The 19,998-nt window shown below is 34.7% G+C and overlaps 1 protein-coding gene across 5 annotated transcripts in view; it reads right to left on the reverse strand.

Moving 5' to 3' along the window:
- Positions 1-311: 311 nt before the first annotated feature.
- The window catches only part of LOC141439424 (uncharacterized), a 49,272-nt gene continuing 29,585 nt past the window's right edge, over positions 312-19,998 (reverse strand). For 2 of the 5 annotated variants that reach the window (XM_074103713.1, XM_074103730.1), the window contains exons 2-8: positions 7,236-7,404; positions 6,476-6,637; positions 5,946-6,126; positions 5,320-5,571; positions 4,927-5,001; positions 2,240-2,355; positions 312-587 (exon numbers count right to left, since the gene is read on the reverse strand). In XM_074103713.1, coding sequence (XP_073959814.1) covers positions 402-587; positions 2,240-2,355; positions 4,927-5,001; positions 5,320-5,571; positions 5,946-6,126; positions 6,476-6,637; positions 7,236-7,403 — 1,140 coding nt within the window. In that variant the 5' untranslated portion in view covers position 7,404 and the 3' untranslated portion in view covers positions 312-401. Of the gene's footprint in view, positions 588-2,239; positions 2,356-4,926; positions 5,002-5,319; positions 5,572-5,945; positions 6,127-6,475; positions 6,638-7,185; positions 7,405-7,898; positions 7,985-12,963; positions 13,037-19,998 lie in introns of those variants that run through there. The other 3 variants (XM_074103724.1, XM_074103718.1, XM_074103735.1) reach the window with 3 other exon arrangements.

The following is a 19,998-nucleotide window of genomic DNA, read 5'->3' on the forward strand; positions in this document are numbered from 1 at the left end:
TGTTAATGACAGATCTATACTCGTATGACAGATGACATAGCCTACATTATTATTACTTTTGGCCACTATGAGCGCTGCGATATATTTTATTACCCCCACCTAGTACTTCCACCCAGCGAATATATAACGCTGGAATTTTACAGAACAAGTCAAAGTGTCATCGCATTTCTTGACAAGGGAATTCAATATAACCCTGTGAGAAAGTTTTACGGTGGATTCATCGGGAATAAAATGATTTGAAACCTACCAAGTAAATAATTAAGTAAATGAAATTACAAAATGTTTTTTTATATATTTATTCATATGCCTGCCGATTTAGCCAATTATCGGGTATTTTGAGTGCGATTCCATTGAACAATTTTCTTGGAGTTGAGGCACTTAATATCCCAGATACATCGTTTTTACTTGACGACAACTTTTTTGCTGCTGCGCGACACGGAGGACGCACCGCTCTTGACAGAGGCGGCGGCTCCGGCGGCGGCTCCCGCGGGCTCCTCCGCGGGCTCTTCCTCCGCCATCGCAGGAGGCGCCGTCACGGACTCGTTGCCGAACTGCTCCTCGCGCGGAAGGTAAATGCCGAAACGATCCTGGGTGAATGATTTGGAATTTGAATTATTTATCAGCTTGGCTATATGTGTAAGCCTGCGAACAAGTATAAGCGCAAAAAACGGTGAGCGATGAAGTAAATAAATAAACAGTGAAGTAAAATAAATTCATAAAAAAGCTCTATGTTCAGTCGAGAGTATAAATATATGTAACTATCTGGCAACCTTACGCTTACTGGCATAAAGGTGTATTGATATTTTTGTCATCTCGGTAACGTACGTTTTATTTATGACCTTCACTGAAGATGCAAAACTCCTCAAAGGTTCGCAAAATTGCAATATACATATAATATATCAAAGAAGATATGTAAAAGTGATCACTAGATAACATAAAAAATGTAGCATTAAAGTTTTAAATGATCGCCATAATTAATTTAACCACATTTTAAAGTGGTAAAAATATTCACTAGTTATTTCGGAGAATACTATTGAGATGAGTCCTTAACGAGATTGCTATCTTGGCATCAGGGCAGCATACCTATATACCCTGTGGATCTCCGGAATGCCGTTGTTACCAAGAATGCTTTGTGACAAAAAATGTACTCAAGTAGATCCTAAGGTCCACAAAGTCTAAAGAATCTTAGTTAACAACTATTCGAAATAAACCATGCCTTAGGAGCTAATGCATACCTACAGTATTTCTAGGGTTTCATACTCAAATCACGAGGCTTTCTCTTTGACATACCTAGCCGGTTTTCATAGAATATGTGATAATTTTGCCGATGAAGTACTGATCCTTAATATAATATTACAAATTATGTAAATTTAAGTTTGTTTGTTCGACTTTCACGTCTTAACTACCGAACCGATTACCACAGAATTTTGTATTCACCATATTTTCGAAGATTAGAATAAATAAAAGGAATAAGTTTAATTCCGAAAAAAATAGTTGTTCTTGAAAGTGTGCGATAAACGAATTCTTCGCGATAGACGGCAATAGCTATTATTATTTATTAATATAATGAAGAGGTAAACTTCATGTATTTCTTTATTTGTATGGAGGGAGGTAATCTCCGAAACTCCATAACCGGTTAAAAAAATTGGTGTATTTTCAGTTTCGATTCCCAGAACGTCACATCCACTTGTAAGAATTCGTATGAATTAACCAAACTAGTCTAGAAGTAATACTGGGAATATCTAAACTAAAGAAAAATTCTACTAATAGAAAGCTGCGCTGAGAGAAAGCTAACAGAGAGCTATCATTGAACAACTAGGCTAGTTTTTATCCCGCAAAAGTGGGAAGTTAGATGAAGTTAGCTATAGTAAGAAATAAATCACTACTAAGTGGTAGTTGGGTCAGCGAAACAATTTAGGAAATACTCAAATAGTTATACTATAAAAACCATAACCGCGGCGACAATACAACACCCACTTAGGTTTTTTTTACCCGACTGCCCGAAGGAGGGTTATTTTACTGTTTGCACCTTCACTTCGGGAACCTATTGTATCCAAAGCGACCTTACCATCGGGAACCTATTGTATGCAAAGCGACCTTACCTTCGGGAACCTATTGTATCTAAAGCGACCTTACCTTCGAGAACCTATTTGTATTCAAAGCGACCTTACTTTCGGGAACCTATTGTATCTAAAGCGACCTTACCTTCGGGAACATCTTGTATCCAAAGAGACCTTACCTTCGGGAACCTATTGTATCCAAATTGAGGATGACACTTGCACGGGCGCGGCGGGGGCTTCTTGTAACTCTCGTGCGAAGAGATTTCGCTTTTTGGTGTCGGCGGTGTTTCGTAACCTGTGGTTTATTTTAATTAGTTTTAAAAAGTAATTACAGTATGTAGTCATAAAGACATCGACATGGCAAGAGTAACAAAAATATGTATACAGGACCTAAATATTAAGCCAATAAAGTCGTGTATACAAATTTTCCTAACTTTGGCAGTATCAATCTTTTTGTACTTAACTGTACCTCAGGGTTTCAGTAAAAATAAAATAAAAAAAACTTCATTTAACAACTTAAGATTGGCTTCTTAATATTTACATGTATTCTTTTGAATTCAAAAATAGAGGAATACCAACTCCTGAGTGGCAAAACTAAAATTGCCACATTATTGCAACTACATCAGGAAGTCTTTTCTTTACAAAATAAAACCTAAAATATACAGCCGCATTATTTATTTTATTTCTATGATTATATACAACTACCTGACCATTACCCGCGGCTTCATATGCGTAAATAATCAGGTCTAGCAATTGAATTCGTAGTAATTCCCATGGGAATTGCCAAAAAATATATCGTGTATTTCCAGGCCACGTCGCGCCAAATTTAATGTCCCTAGTCCTAGCGGCTGTAATATTAATATGCTAAGGTTACATTAGAAAAGTTTTCTTAATTTTTTTCCTTCTCAATGCAACTATTAACTAACTTAAAAAGATGGATGAAATTGGTTAAGTCGTTCTTAGGTTATGGGATGAACAAGATAAATAACAATTTTTATTTTTTTATTGTAAGTCTGCTAACCATAACAGTTTTAAAGTATACTCGGGTTAATAGCGATCGACGGTGTAATTTTCAATTTCATTGCACCCTCTCCGTGTAGCTAAGAGTTATTGAAAAGTTAGAGATTTTCTCTCATGCTATTATTACAGAGGTTGAAGCTGCGGAACTGAGTTATAAAGTAAAATATTTCCTTATTCATAACGTATATAGAAGGCTGGAGCCATACCACACACACACACATACACAACATACAACACACGTTAACATATGGCTTCTTCATGATTATGATTCATATCCATATTTAGGAATTCAAGTTAATCTTGTGTCTTCAAACAAGCAATTCTTGTGTATTTATTTGCATCTTATATTCTTAAGCGGACAATTCTAGTACATTTATTCAACAGCTTAAACGACTCCGACGAAATTTGCTCTTTTTATTTACCTATTTTTTCATTTACCTACCTAAGTGTTGCCAGTGATGACATATGGATTCGAGACGTGGTGCTTCACTATAGGTCTTATAACAAGCTCAAAGTTGTTCAGCGAGCTATATGCGGGGAGAGCTAAAGCATGCTTGGGGTTTCTCTATGGGATCGAATCAGAAATGAGGCATACTTAGAAGAACAAGGGTCACCGACATAGTCAAGCGAATTAGCTCGTTGAAGTGGCAATGGGCAGGACATATAGCACGGAGAACAGATGGCCGTTCGGGCCGAAAAATTCTCGAGTGGAGATCGCGAATTGGCAATGGTCTGCCTCTAATTAGTTCCTGCTTTGCAATTCTTGTCTACCTCAAACGTGGGCACATAGCGCTTAACTAATCCGCGCAATTTGGGCCGACTCCTCAACTGCCATACCCAATATTGCATTTTCTTCATACGGCTTTTCTGAACATTAAGGGGCTGTTTCACCATCCATTGATTAGCGTTAACCGACGGTTAAATGTGATGCCGTCTCCGTCTATTCGAACAAAGCAAATAGAGACGGCATCACACCTAACCGCCAGTTAACACTAATCAATGTATGGTGAAACAGCCCCTAAGTCTCAATGTATGTATACTCGTGTCAAAATTTGTTACGTTTTACTACAAACTCGGAAAACATACACAAACTAGTCATGAAGTAGGTAGTCAAAATAAAAGCCTACTAATGCTAAGCCGACTGCTGGATAAAATTAAATATACCTACCTAGTGTTTAATTTTTTTCCTGCAAGAGGAGTTAAAAAAACAAGTTAAAATTGCACTAACATAATGTACTTCGCATTGACAATATTAAAAAAGGACGTTGTTTCAGAACAATCAGTGAATTAAACTCAAGGATCTGCTGCTCGTAACACAATAAAATAGTATATATCAGTAGGTACATAACTTTATCCGACATTGCCACTAGCACCAGCTTCAGACAGTTTTGAATTAATAATTCCCACGCATTACTCGTAAGTATACTAGGATCAGTTATTTATTAGTTTAATGTCTAAATGCATTTTTTGACAAGTATGTCGAATTCGGACCATAGACTAGCGATAATATAGTTTATAAGAACAAAATACGTTTTTGTATTGGATCAAAATGTAGAAAACTAAATCAACGAGTAAAATCCAAATTGTTTTTTGTTAGGCTACAGTAAATAAGTACATAATTTAATGAAGTATCTTAAGGTTTATATACAACTTGCACAATAAACTTTACGTCAACTTTTCTATGACTTGTTAACATTGTACAGTCGAGTTCATAAACTTGTGAGCAAAAATTTGATCAAAAATATCTGAACACGACTCAATTGTTAACGGCGTAAAGCGTGATCAGATATTTTTGAACTAATTTTTGCTCACAAGTTTATGAACTCGACTGTACCTACTGTCTTACCTTTGAAGTTTTTTTGGCGTCTTAAAGTTCTCTTCAGTTTCTTCCTCATCCTTTTTTCCCAAGCAATTTCAGCAGCTGTCAATAAATATTGATACATTGTATATATTTACAATTAGGTACCATCAGCCAAATAAGTGGTCTATCAATTTTTAATAAAGTTCCTATCAAATGATTATGTCGCTAAAGTCGAACGTTTAAGTTGACAGACACGTCTATAGGCATTATTGTTTTATGACGTGCAAACGATTATCAACTTTAGCGTGATAGACCACATATTTGGCTGATGGTACATAAAGAATATTTATGTAATGGTTGGACGGATCAAAAAGATACTAGTATAAAATATGAAACAGGATTGTAATAATAAATAACGTGTCATAAAAGTGCTTGTACCTATTCTTTCTTTCTCTGTAATAATCATCTCGAACATGTTATAGGCACCGAAGAACAGCTCAGCAATGTCTGTCTTGATAACTTCGACAGGTATCTCCATGGCCTCTTCCACGGCCTTCATTACTTCCACGTACGCCGTGTCGTATCGCAAAGCTAGATCGTCTACCCGACTGTATATAGCCTTGTCTACTGTATTAGAGACGACTACGAACATGACCTCAGACAGCGTCGGATCAGGAGTTTTAACAGGCTCTAGTGAAAACAATACAAATTAATTACAGTGTCGTCTTATTGAATAAGTAGTACATTTATATCTCATGCAGTCAGTACTAGAATGGATATTGGGTTTCTTTGTATTTCGATTTTTTAGGAAAAGTGGTGTGATGAGTTAACAATCTAGATCTGTCTTTTTATCGAAAAAAGCTTTAAAAAATAACCAATTTTCATTGTTACTCGTCGTTACTCATTTCATCAAAGTATTTTTCAATATTTAATAAAGGTCTAAATTGTGTGGTCATTTCTATTGCTAAATAAACAAGTATAGTTAAGGTTATTTAAAAAATTAAAAGACTACTATGTAGGGCGGTTTTAACATTTTTCTAATAATATTTTGTTTATTTTATTACCTGGAGTAGGCAACGTCGTTTCTGAAGTTATAATGGAAATGAAAGACGATGATAGGGTGTTCGGAGTCGAAAGTATAGGGGTGGGAACATTCCATGGTTCAGGTGGGTAATGTTTGGTGATAATATTTTTTAAATCATTTTTCAGCTCTTCATCTTCATAGTAAAATGGGGGCATATTATCCTACAAAGACAAGTATTAATAAATTTTGTGGATGAGTGTACGTTGAGCTCAAATACACGACTGTATTGCCAGGGTTTATAACCACTTCTGCACTTCCACTTCGACTTCTGCTGCTGAATGGTGACTGGACAAAATCTTTTTGCCGTGATATTGTCACAAGCTGTTTTTAATTTGTTAGTTAAGTTGGTGAGTAAGTAGGTCAAACTAGAGAAACTATCTAATATTCTAATGGACTTTAAATTACCTTATTTTCATATAAAATATAATAAATTACAATCTTAAAAATCCGATAGTCAACGAAAAGAAGATGGCAGTAATGAAGGTTAAACAAATGAATATTATAAATTACTTTTGTATAAGGTCCTGTGGTTGGTATTCCGAGCCGCTTTCTTATTTCTTCGTCTAGAGGCGGAAATGGTTGCGTGAAGTGTAGAGCGGATGCTTTCAGAATTTCTCTTCGTTTTGAACAGTTCACTATTTTAGCAATAAATATTTCCAACATTGCTATTATCTGGAAGCAAATGTTTATTTAAGTATTGGCCATTGCAAAATGTAATTGGAGAAGAAAATGTGGTTTTAAAGACTTTAGATAAGTTTATTGGACATTTTGCAACGATCGCAGAGCAAGCCTTTCGAGACTCATCGCTTGAGTAACGAGTCTCGTGCTTACAATAAAACGTGTTTCAAAGCTATACATACAATACGCCATATTATAAGATGTCTCAATGATCTTGAATGTAGACTTATTTTCTAACCGCATTGCCTCTGATTTCGTCTATTGTAATCAACCGAGGATAATTTAGAACTGTTTATGAATATACTAAGTGAATGCTTATACTATTCCAAGCTGTCGATTTTCGATATCATCGAGAACTATCTTGATTGCAAGATTCTATAACTTCTTATGTTCTCAAGGAAGGCGTTATTGGGGTATCCAAAGTCTCAGTGCTCCACGCAGCCTAATCCTCAGTATAGATATGAAAGCAAGATCGTGCAAATTGCTCGATTGACCACTATAAGCACGTTCGCTGTATGACCTTTCAATGTAAGGAAACTTACACGGTTTTTCTTACAGGCCTAAACTGGGCTTTACGGTAAAATGGAATAACCTCAGGGTGTTGTGTAAGGTACGCTTCCTGCTCCAGCTGGATGGTCATACCCAAACGTGAGACGCACTCGCGTTGACACGGCGTCAACGCTGTCCAGTCCATTTCCAAAATGCCTTTCGCAGACAAAATGTCGTTACGCTGGCCCTGCATAAGTCGTCGGAGAGGCATGCTGGTGGTTTAAAAAGCAATTAGTTATTATATTCAATTTCCAGTTTTGTTTGGTAAGATATCACAAAAAATATGACGTTTGTGTCAAATTTGATTACACTGACACAATAAACGCAACGTGACGTGATCAAATTTTAAAGATTTAAAATTTCAATTTCACACTATTGGTCATCGTTCATCTACCATTACCTCTCATATTTTGTTATCTAGTTTTTTTTAACCATACAACGGCATAATAATATATGGACTGAGCCATATTAAAAAAAAAAACAACAACATCCATGCCTTCCCGAAAAAAAAACTAATATATCGCAAAAGTCTCGCAACGCATTGAGGCTACAAGGGATTAACTAACCTCATTCCTATGAAGTATTGTGTAAATATAAAAATCTACGCAAACAAAGTCGTGGGCAAAAGCTAGTGTATTATTATAATTGTCCAGCAGTAACTGACATAGAAACACTAATTTTGTGCCAATCACATGTAAAATTTTACCTTCTTCATCATAATTTGCTATCTGCATTTAGTCGCAACTTCGCAGCTGAACAACCGGAATCATTGAGTCAAAGGGTCAAAGCGGGCATCCACATTATGAACTCTTTATTTTATTTGAACACTCAAAAGTTTTGAGAGAACTCCAAAATTTCGCTGTTTGCTCTAGGTTGTTATATGCCACAACACCGTCAGGTACAGTAAACAATATGAAGTGAAGTGCGAACGAGGTCGGAAATGCAGTATCATGTACTTAATTAAGTAAAACGTGACGAAACGATTGACGACCTGTAGATCGGCTGTCAATATTTTCAATCAAGATCAAATTTAATTATGAATTCACTTGAAAGAAATGGGAGTACCGCGAAAATATGTAGAACGCTTTATTAATCCATACTAATATTATAAATTAATGCTAAAGTGTGTGTGTTTGTCCATCTTTCACGTCAAAACGGAGCGACGGATCGACGTGATTTTTGGCGTAGATATAGTTTTTGGGCCCGAGTGACATAGGCTACTTTTTATCCCGGAAAATGCACAGTTCCCGAGGGAACAGCGCGATAACCGAATTCCACGTTGGCGAAGCCGAGGGCAAGAGCTAGTTTTATATAAAGGCGAACATACAATAAAAATGCAAATTATTTTTAATACACCCCTTAAAACTATTTAGTTTACGTTTGGGCCAGCTATTGTACAAGATCCACAATAAATTAATGACACATTTAATTAAACTCCATTATTCATTTTGTAACGTAATGATGTCCGTATAAAACTAATAACGCTTTTAAATTCAAGCAGGAGTGCTCCCCTAACTTTCGTCCAAAACATTTGAATAATTAAAAATACCTAATAATAGCCTGGCAAATAAGGCAAATCTTGTAATGTTATGCATATTTCACAAACTAATTTGGTTCGTCGTGTCGATCCAATTATCGTAGCCCAGGCATACGCTCCCTTTCCCCCCGGTAATAATTTCAATATTCACCCTTGGGTCATTTTAAGTTGAATATAAATTATTTTTATACATACTTACAGGTATTTTTTATTATCTGTCAGCTATGTTTCATAATTGATATCCTAACCTAACCAACAAAAAGTTGGAAAACCTCCGACATTGTCACTTCAAAATTCAATATCCCAAAAATGGCTCAACTGATTTTGATAAAACATGTTTAAGAACCATCGCTAAAAAACCTGCTTTCAAATAATATAAAAACCGCATTCAAATCGGTTCACCCGTTTAAGAGTTACGGTGCCACAGACAGACACACAGACACACATATTTTACATTTTGGACTACTCTCCTGAAAAGTCGTTATTAGACGGTTACGTTAATGAATATTACAGGTGATGTATATTCTATTGAAAGTAAAACAGAAGTAGAGTTATATCAATTAAAAGATTACGCTTAGGTAAAGAAACAAAATAAGGATGAACGTCAAGACGCTTGCAAAATAAAGCTACAACGTGAAAGGCAGTTAAGTAAAATGTTTTGTTAAAGTACCTACCTATTTTTGCGATCGGGACGGGACACGGGTGTTAGTAGTATCTAAGTGTAAAAAAGCTGAAAATAGTAAAAATAGACAATTCTCATCTCTTAAAAGCCGTGAACATAATTTCCACGCTTCACGGCAGGATTAGTGAGCAAGATGGTGGTAGCATCCGGGCGGACCTTGCACAAGGTTCATGAATGGTAAACTATGGTTCCCCTTGTTTACGCATATTTTTTATGTCTTAATTCTATTTTGCATAACCTGTTTACGCATAATAGTATTTATGTATATAAATATTTATATACATATTTATTTATATAAATATTTATATACATAAATACTTACATTTTATATGTTAACAGTTTACGCAGAATTCTCTTACGTATAACCAATGTAAGCCGAATGGGCGGGTCCATATTGGCTCATATATAATTTTTTTATTCGATTATTTATAACAATACCGCTTTGTAATCATAATCATCATTTCTCCGAAAACTGTTCGTTATATATTTTCAAAATATTTATTTTTATTATTGTTCACAATGATACATATTTCGATTTTTTATGTTATTTGGGAGAATTTATTTATTTAAAAACTTATTTCAATCATCGCAGTTCTCACCTATCCTAACCTAACCCACTTTTCTGGTAGGATTTCGATTCTGTGAGGGTCACAGTTCTAACCTAACCTAGCCCACTTTTCTGGAAGTATTTCGGTTCTGTGAGGGTCGCAGTTCTAACCTAATCCATTTTATGGCAGCATTTATATTTTGCAAAGGTCTCAATTCTAACCTAACTGGCTTCTCTGGCTTACTTTTTTTAGTTCCTTATTCTGAATTTACTTGCATTTATAAACCAATGTATGTTTTAAAATATATAATTATAATACCAAATGTTATTGCCTGAAATCGATATATTGAATAATGATTTATACGTAAATAGTAGTAATAAAGGTATTTATGTTGAATAACATTATGAATATAATAAATTCGGAGTTACAATGATTATTATCTAAAATAAAAATGTATGATGATCATTAGGATGTAAAATTGTATGAGATAAATTTTCGAAGTTTCAATAATCGAATTTGCAATTTTATATGATCTTTGGCGCACCCCGAATGGGCTTTACGCATAATTTGTGAATTCCGAATATTGTTTAGGCAGAACATTACTTACGCATAAATTAGTTACGCAGAAAGTTACTTTCGCATACTTAATGTAACTTTGCCTATGCCTAACTATAATTATTAAATAAAAGTTTTTTATTACCCAAGCTAATAATGCATACCTAATTCAATCTACTTCTCTGGAAAATAGTAACTAGTGGGAGCTAGTATGGTGTTCCCTTCTTTCACAGACAGAAATTTCGCAGAATTTCGAAATGTTTTTATTTGTAATAAGTTTTTATATCAACTAAATAATATAAGAATAAAGAATATTTGATTTGTTATTCTATGAAATTAATACCTAAATAAAGAATTTTATTTTTAACAAAAATCAATGATACAAATTTCTTCAAAGTAAGTGTTCCATGTATTGATGTTGGATATGTAAAACCTCTATCAATTCAAGACTTTCAAGTCATAGTTTCTTCTAATGATCTGTCGTCCTATCTGACTCATTTAAAATGCGAGCCGATCGTACAAGTCCTAATTAAACCAGATTTACAAACCTCAAACCTCAAGGTTACCACGATTTCGTTAATAACATACCTAGGTAAGATACACAATACAAATAACAAAAAGATGTATCTGTCGAGAAACCCGAAACAAAGTTTTAATTTTAAACAACTTCTTAGGATAGCAATAAGGATGAAGTAAGAAGCCTTCTAATTACCCTTATTATTTCTACGAGAAGGTCTAAGTTGGGACTTAATTGGAAGAAATGCAGCGTCGAAAACTTTAAGGGGGTGTAATTTGAGATTGCACTCAGTCGCAATTAAAGTTTTGACTTGAAACCAACAAACTTCGCACAAAACATCAGGCTTCCAATTTATGAAGTGAAATCAATGCCGTTTTTACTTTGATGAAGCATGGTTCTAAAATATGACATTAAAATGAAGGCTGAACTTTCATTGACAAAAAAAAAATAGATAAAAATCTGTTAGCGGGCTTTACTTGCAATTGTCGCTCTACGCGAATGTTTTATGTTCCCCTAAAAATGTATGTATTTAATTTAGCTTATTCCCCGAGAGTTTACTATTATTATTACTACTTAGCCCAGATTAGTATTATAATTACTACTTAGACACTTTTCGCCTGCTGAGAAAAATATTGCTTGGCTCTATTTTCGAACTTAGAATGAAAATAATATTGTAGTTGAAATATAATAATCACTAGCCTTAACCCGCGGCTTCGCCCGCATTAGAAACAGCTTAATGCCATCTTAACTTAACTGTTGTAAAGTCGTATTATGCCCGTGCAATTTTAGAAATATACAATGACGATTAACAGTTCACTTACACGATGTCTTAAAGTTTGGCCTGAACACGCCTGAAAAAGGTTCCGGTAACAATTTGAAAGGACAACGTTCACTCGCACAACGCCATCTACTGATTGCAAATAAAGTTAACACGTCACGTCACCTTGAGAGCTGAGTTACATACGCCAGAGTTCGTGGAAAGTGCCCTCTATTCTTGTTTAAACTTAAAATATTATCCCAAGGGAACGTATTACCGGGATATCAAGTATCCCATGTCTCAATGCAGATCTTTGTTTATCTGTACACCAAGTTTCATGTAAATCCGTTCAGCCATTATTGCGTGATTCAGTAACAAACATGCAAACCTTCAAACATCCAAACATCTTCACAAACTTTCACATTTAGGTATAATATTAAGTAAGTAGGATAGGATAAGGGTGCATCCGTTATCATAAAATTATCATAGAAATTTTTCGATGTTCATTTATTTCGATTGTAGGTACCCAAGTGATTTTAATAATTAAAAATAGAAAGGTAAAATTCCTAGAAAAGTCAAATAATTATGATTATAACAAGTATAACTAGCCTCATTATATCACTCGTTTGAGTCTTGTTTGTGAAGGAGGTATAATTAATTAAATTTTCTAGACAATTCATAAAAGTATGTGCAAACTTGCCATACAACGAGGAAACGCAGCCAGCCTTATGGGCACCCTGCCCTATAGCAGCGACTTGGGTGATATTTGTAGATATCGATTTTTAGGATAGAGTAAGTTAGTTTTAGTTCTATTTTATTTATTTCTGTTAATTATTATTATATTATTTGTTTTTTTATAAATAAATTTGCCTAATAAACAACAAAAGACCAGCTTAGTTATCATAGAGTCGAACACGTGTCGTGCACGACGAAGGGCTACCCCTATAAGGAAAAAAAAACATGTTTCTTGCAAACGTATTGTGTTTAGTATTATTATTTGATGTTATAGCGGTCATAGTCTTTAAACTTCAAGGTTCTATCTATCAAGATTCAAAGAATGCTTACAACTCTGTGACAAACGGACACCGGCAGTACCCCTTTGGATACGGGATCCAAAAACTAAGTACTCTTTGGTCCATATACCTACGTACCTCTATCTAATAAACACCATGTACCTGCTTTTTGTTCTGATTCATAACATATCAAACTGGTGCAAGGCTTCTAGCAGGGCCTGTGAATAAAAAAATGATGCCATTGTTAAGAGTGAAAGTTTTTAGTAAAATATTTCTTTTAAACGTACAATAAAACCATAGCAGATTTATAAGTCACTTAAGTATGAATGAAATAAACTGATGATCCAGACCAGACCCGTAGATAAATTTAATATTTTTTTAACAGTGAAGGATTTTTTAAAACTTATTACAACTTTTTTCAAGCCTATTTATGTTACCGTTGACTAAAGGAGGAATTATATAAGTAAGTATACATGACCAAACCAATTGCACTGGACATTTTGTAGATAGTTGGCATTACTTAACTCAATTTCCTTCACAGACGATGGCGGAAGTAGGTTTGCAGATATGTCCTGCTCCTTGCACATTCATTTATGTATATTAAAGCTTTGTGCGGAATCTGGTTCACGGTAAATGTTACGGATAACTTTTTCAAGGTATTAATTCTAGATAGGTATTAGCTAAATCAATATCCGCAGTGTCAATGGATTCTCTAATCTTAGGGCTCGATATTGATTAGCTTCATAGGTAACTCCGTGCTATTCAAGCAGCGTTCAGCCTGGCAGCCGATTGATACCCTCACTATTTAACTGAGTCGGAATATCCACCTAGAAATGGTAATTTACTAAATTAGCTCTGTGCGCTTGTTTGTTTTTCTCGGTACGCTCAAAATTTCGTCTGCTGACATTGCTTTTGTCATTAGTCTACTAGCGCTATGATTCATTTTAATACTGCTTTTTCCCCTTAGGTATTTTTATGAGACTGGGAAGGAATATAAGCAATTAAGTGAGTCACCTGCCCTTAGACACCCGCAACGCTAGGCAGAGGCATTTACACAACATCGCTAATCTGATAATATGGTGCCTTTTTGCCCTTGTAGTTTCACTGGCTGTTTTATGCTCCACGCTGGAACACAACAATGGAAGCACAAATGTGTTTATATAGTAAATAAATACTATAGTCTGAGTTTCGTGGCATGCAGGACTATAAAACCAGGACATAAGCAACAGAAGTAGCAAGTAAGATGGTACCATCCTAAAAAAATATCATGCTAACCCCTATTTTCAGTCACGTGGATACAAAAGGTAGATATCATCTCAAGTCATCTGTACAGTTCAGTAGGGTCCGGTTCGTCCACAAGTCAAACAGTATTCCAGCGAGCGAGCACCAACGAAATTGAGCCAGAATCATTTATAAATGGGGGGATAACTGGGAGGCGGAGGGGAGGGGAAGGTGCGCCGCTGCATTTTGCATGAGTTGTCGGTCGCTAGATCTGGTATATTTCTCTCGGCGTACAGGTAAGCCATTTATTGTTTTTCATAATACTCTCTTTGTTCATTTATCTTGTAAACACAAGTTAGGTGTGTAATTTTGAAACCGAAAACAAAAGGCTCTGTTCCTATTTGGATAAAAAAGACTAACACAACTACAGATCAATATACCAGACCTACAGCTAAATATAAATATGAGGAAACCTTTAACTGCTTTTTTAAGTATTTTATGATGGTAAGTACTTTTGCTTGCTCACAGCAACATCATCAAGAGCTTAGTAGGCACTGATTGAAATTCACAGCAAATCAAATAACAAGCGCTATTGGGATACAATACGTATATAAAGTTGATAAACGATTCCTTGAATTATGCGTACAAGTGAGTCTGCCTCTCAGCCTCTCACTGTATGTATTTATATTACGTACTTAGGTAGGTTATCAGAAAATACTCTTAAAAGTACTTCAAGCAAAATATATAATACACGAATACTCTACGCGATCATTCGTAAGAAAAATTCGCCCACCTAATAAAGTTAAAAATGCTTAGAATGCTCTACACACAAATTAAACAGAATTTATTGGTGAACTAAAATAATTTCCTTGCTCACCCGCAAGTTAATAAAACATGCCTTGACAGTAAATAAATAAAAATCAAGGTAGTTTTGAAGGACGGTTAAAAAAATTATTAATAATTTGTGGGTAGTTTTGTTTTGTTTCATAAAACGTATGTGGGTACTTGGGGAGTTACAGTGACAAGTTAAAACGGTGGTTGTGGTTCGTTAGTCTAACAACTGGTAGCATGGTGTACGGTTGTGTCACTCTGAAGATGAGCTCTGGTTGAGTTCGAAACGCGTCAGTGTAGTGTGGTGGTGGTGATAGATGGGTTTGTGTGATTTGTGTGTGTTCTTACAGTGTGGAGGTGGAGGAACTGCATGAACACGCATATTTTGCATAAGCTTAGCTATCGTAAGGTCGCGGGTGAGCAAGGAAATTATTTTAGTTCATTGATATGGACCTCCGCAAAGTAACGCCTGATTCAATAAAAAAATTATTGGGTTTGCAGAAACTACCAGTTGCATTAAGATTTTTTGTTTGATTTATTATCAGAATAAGGGTGTGTAATGTTTGTCATAAGAACGATTTGCGAATTTTCATTTCTCATAACACAAATTTCAGAATTTCAATCTGTCGAAATATTGAGAACGTATAAAAACAATATGCATATAAACAAATTGCCGAATATCAAAGTACTGTATAATAGTCATGCAGCATACTTAATCAAAGTTCATAATAAATATTTTTTATACAAACATCTAGGATAAGGATCGAACAGTATAGAACACCTGGCAAAAATGCTCGCTTCGCACGCTCGCAAAAACATTTTTTTTTTTGCATTTAGCACGCATGATAAGTCTAATCATTATTCTAAATGTTGTAATAGGTTTTAATAATTATAATATGATTAACCGAATATTCAAAATGAAATTATTGAATATAAGCATTAAAGCAGTTGTTGTTACGTCCAATTAATGTTATGTTATTTAAAGCTTATGCTTGGTAATAATATGAAATCCGTTTTTATGCTAAATGAATATTATGATTATTGAACGTAGTAAAATTTAATTATGCTAAAAGTTTGTATGACTATTGAACGGCACCCTCAGAATAAAGTATCAATTTCAAGATCGTAGTTAGTCTGAGTCACAAGTTCAAGATCCTTAATATAAATGAAAATATAAGTTAGAGCTCACTGGCACAGACTACTTAGAGATTACTACGTTGATTTGAGACCCACTTAAGATCGAATGTCTGTCATTTTGTATGACAATTCAAAGGATTTTTTTCACGAAATGGGTCCCAAATTAACGCCCGTGGCCGTATCTCACTGGATTCGGAATAAGGCCTAGAAAAGTTTACACCACGCAAAAGTCGTAAAAGTTCTTTACAAATTAAGGTCCAAAAGTTTACTACAGTTTTTTGTCTATAAATCAAAAGTGGTTTAAAATTAAAAAAGGTTCTCAAAGATTTAAGAAATCCAAAATATTGGAAACGTAGCTCAATTATTAATCAATTTAATTTAACGATGATTAATCCTTCGTGGATGATTTTTTTTTTCATTATAATTTATTACAGTTAAAGGATCTAGATAATTTAATTCATTTGCTAAACACATTTCCTAGATTCTAGAAAATAATGGTTCCGCTGATCTCTATTTGGTGGGTTACTTTCATCGGCGGTGATGCACCATCGTAAATGCCGTGCGGAGACCTATATTCAGCGTCAAATTAAAATTATAATTAATGGAGCTACAATTCTACGACTTATTTTTTTTAATTTGTTCTCTTTAAAAATATATTTTTGAATAAAACTTTTTTTATCTTAGTTTTTCATGTGTTGTAAAATCCTTAAAAATATTTTTTTCCAGACGTCATTCTGTATCCAATGAGCTAACTCACGTATTTTTATCAAGAACTAAAATGATTTTGAAGTTGTGAAACAGCTTAAGTTTTGGCCTTCATTAAATGTAAAGATTAACTTAAGTAATCAGAACAAATTACCTACCTTACAACGGAAACAAGAAAATTGCTTTTGATTATTGAAAAACTTAAGGATATTGTACAGCTACACCTTTTTATCTTATGCCTAATCTGTTTTAGGTACACAGGCCTCAGACAAAGATAAACTTCACAAATCAAATAATAAGAGGAATGTGTTTAGATATGTTTTCGTGTCTGTTTTCTTCCACAATCGATGTCGCCGCTTTATCGCCTCCCCCGTTGTTAATTTTAGTAGATTGCGGTTTTCACCAATAAGATGGTATCCTTTTTAATCCACCATCTCTGCATTTCTTGAGTAGTTAGGTAAGTTCGTTATGGACTACTGAGTTAAGAAAACGAATATATATATATATATGGCTTTTTAAACATATGCGTGGTCGCGTTTTATGCACTCGTGATATTTCTGTTTCTCTAATGCTCATGCAATGGGTAATAGATGGAAATTTTAGAAACGCTTGAAACTTTTTTTATCGACAGGAATAATCTTTCTAATTAACAGAAAAAAAAAACAGATTTTTAAGTAGCATCAATTAATTTAAAAAAATGAAAGAGTTTTCCTTACCACCAAATTACGACAGTCCGGTCGGTTACGGGTTGTTCCATAGTCCAGAATAAAAAACATTAAAAAAGAATTTATGTGTCTTTGACTCGATCGTTTTGACAGGTGACACTTTTTACAATACCGACATGGAAATACCGACCCTGTTTTTCATCTACACACCCATAGAAGCTCATGTCAGTTTCTATGGGTGTGTACATGAAGGGTCGGTATATCCATGTCAGTACTATACGGCCCGGTAAAGATTGTCACCTGTCAAAACGATCGAGTCAAAGACGCTTAAATTCTTTTTTTATGTTTTTTATTCTGGACTATGGAACAACCCGTAACCGACGGGACTGTCGTAATATGGAGGTAAGGAAAAATAAATTGTTTCATTTTGTACCATTGTGTACATTAAAAATCTGATATTTTTCCTGTTAATTAGAAAGGTTATTCCTATCGATAAAAAAAGTTTCAAGGGTTTCTAAATTTTTCAGACATTCCCCATTATGTGCAAATCGCGAAGGTAGTTACTTTCTGTTCAGTTTAGTTTATAAGATTCATATTATAAGTTTAAATTCAAAGAAATGAAATATACTGAGCGGCAAAAATCTGGCCCTCAAATGTATGCAGTAATAGGTAATTTTATATGTAAAGCGGGCAAAATTTTGTGCCGATGAGTGTATTACCGACATGTTACGTAATGAGGGCTATCGTTTTTTGTCTCACTAGATGACGCACTGTTGCGTGAGGTTTTTAAGTGTGGCTTTCAGAGTCTGTTATTACGGGCGTTAAAACAAAGTTTAGATTAAAATCATATTTAATACACCTTAAAACCGTACCATAAAAATATCCAGCAACCACAGTGTTGCTTAGTCCCGTTTTGTTCCGAAAAAAAAGGAGGACAAAAGTTTCCGAAAGACAAAACTGTCTCAAAACACAGACATTCATTGCCCCGTAACGCATAATTGCCATAATTAATTTCAGGTAATGCAAAATATTCACAAAATAATTTTAATTATAAATAAACCCGCGTAGCTCACCCAAAAACTATGAGATTTGACATTTCGGAGACCTCACGCTACACTAGCGCCTCTAGCGGCGAATTCATTCGCGATAGCCCTCATTGCACCGATCAGTTGTTAGACTTACACGTATGAAGTGCTGCTTCATGCAATTTTTCGTATTTGCATCGCGGACATTTAATCCAGTCACTTAGGGAATCAGAAGGGGTCAATCTATTTATTGTTAATGATATTCCAATGACCTAAAACTTTATACAAGGTTTTATTCACTGAGATCCACGATTGACCTAGGTTGCATCAGTCAATATGGCTAAGCGCTGCGGGTTCTGTGCCCTCTATCTCAAAAACCGTTGGACGTACGTATTTTTTTTAACACAATATTTGTTCCAAGTTTAATGTTTTACAATTTTGTAATAAATATAACATCACTGGAGCTATAGTAACCGAGATAAGCGCGAAAAACTGTCTATTTTGACATTTGAACTTGAATAACTTACGACGCGCGGACACGAGATTTTATGACTGACCTTTGAGACAACATTTAGGACACTAGAATAAAGCTGTACCTATACGAGTTTCCAGCTTATTATCTCTCATTCCGAAGTGAATCTCCTAATATGACTGCTTAATAGAATGGTAATGGAAAAACGGCTACAACTTCGATGAATAACTACTTAGCGCGTACTTTTCCTAACGCGTGAGTGAAGGAACACCCAAGTGGCGCAGTACCGATACAATACTGGCCTCAACTATGAATGGTCGCCGTTCCCACTGTATTATCTGAAGAATGGAACTCTCAAAACAAACTATTTTCATACATGTGCGAAAATGAAATTTTAGTTATGCTAACCTATTAAATCAAACCATAAGCTAGTCACTTTTTAAATAAATTATTTATTATTTTTAATATAACGACGTATAACGCCCAGTTTAAGATGGATTTACATCAAATATATTTACTGCTTATTTTAATAAAACCGACCGACAACCTAATAGGCTAGCAACATATTTGCAGTCCTCTGGTAGGTATCCCGGGTGTCCTTGGGTGATAATGCTCACAACCCTGTCCCATAGCTATGTAAAATATCCTGATCATTATAAATAAATGAATTTAAGTCTTACAATTTTTAAAAATGGGGAAATAATACAAGTGAATTAGTTACGAATTGTTGTGGTTACGAACGTATTGAATTACTTAATGTTGGTCATCGTGACTTGAACATCGGTGTTGAAAAATATCTAAATACGCAGTTAAGCTATGGTTTCATAAAATATTTTAAAACGTGAAAGTGAGTCGCCACATATTTACTATAACACTGTCATTTGGGTATTTGCAAGAGATTGCTATTCCTTTCTCTCGTTTCAGGATTGCCGTTTTATTTACTTCTATACACATATTTCTTTACTTTCAAAAGACTTTAATTAAGATTTTTATTGCCACCAGGAAAATAAACTAGGTATAAAATCTAAAATAGTTTTGTTCCTCAAAACTGTTTACTCATACTTATCAAAAATACGTAGGTATATCCGTACTAATCAATTTTACATAGCAAGCACGTCTTAAGAGCAATATCAATATCTTA

The sequence above is a fragment of the Choristoneura fumiferana genome, chromosome Z (genome assembly GCF_025370935.1).
Source record: "Choristoneura fumiferana chromosome Z, NRCan_CFum_1, whole genome shotgun sequence".
Lineage (NCBI taxonomy): Eukaryota > Metazoa > Arthropoda > Insecta > Lepidoptera > Tortricidae > Choristoneura > Choristoneura fumiferana.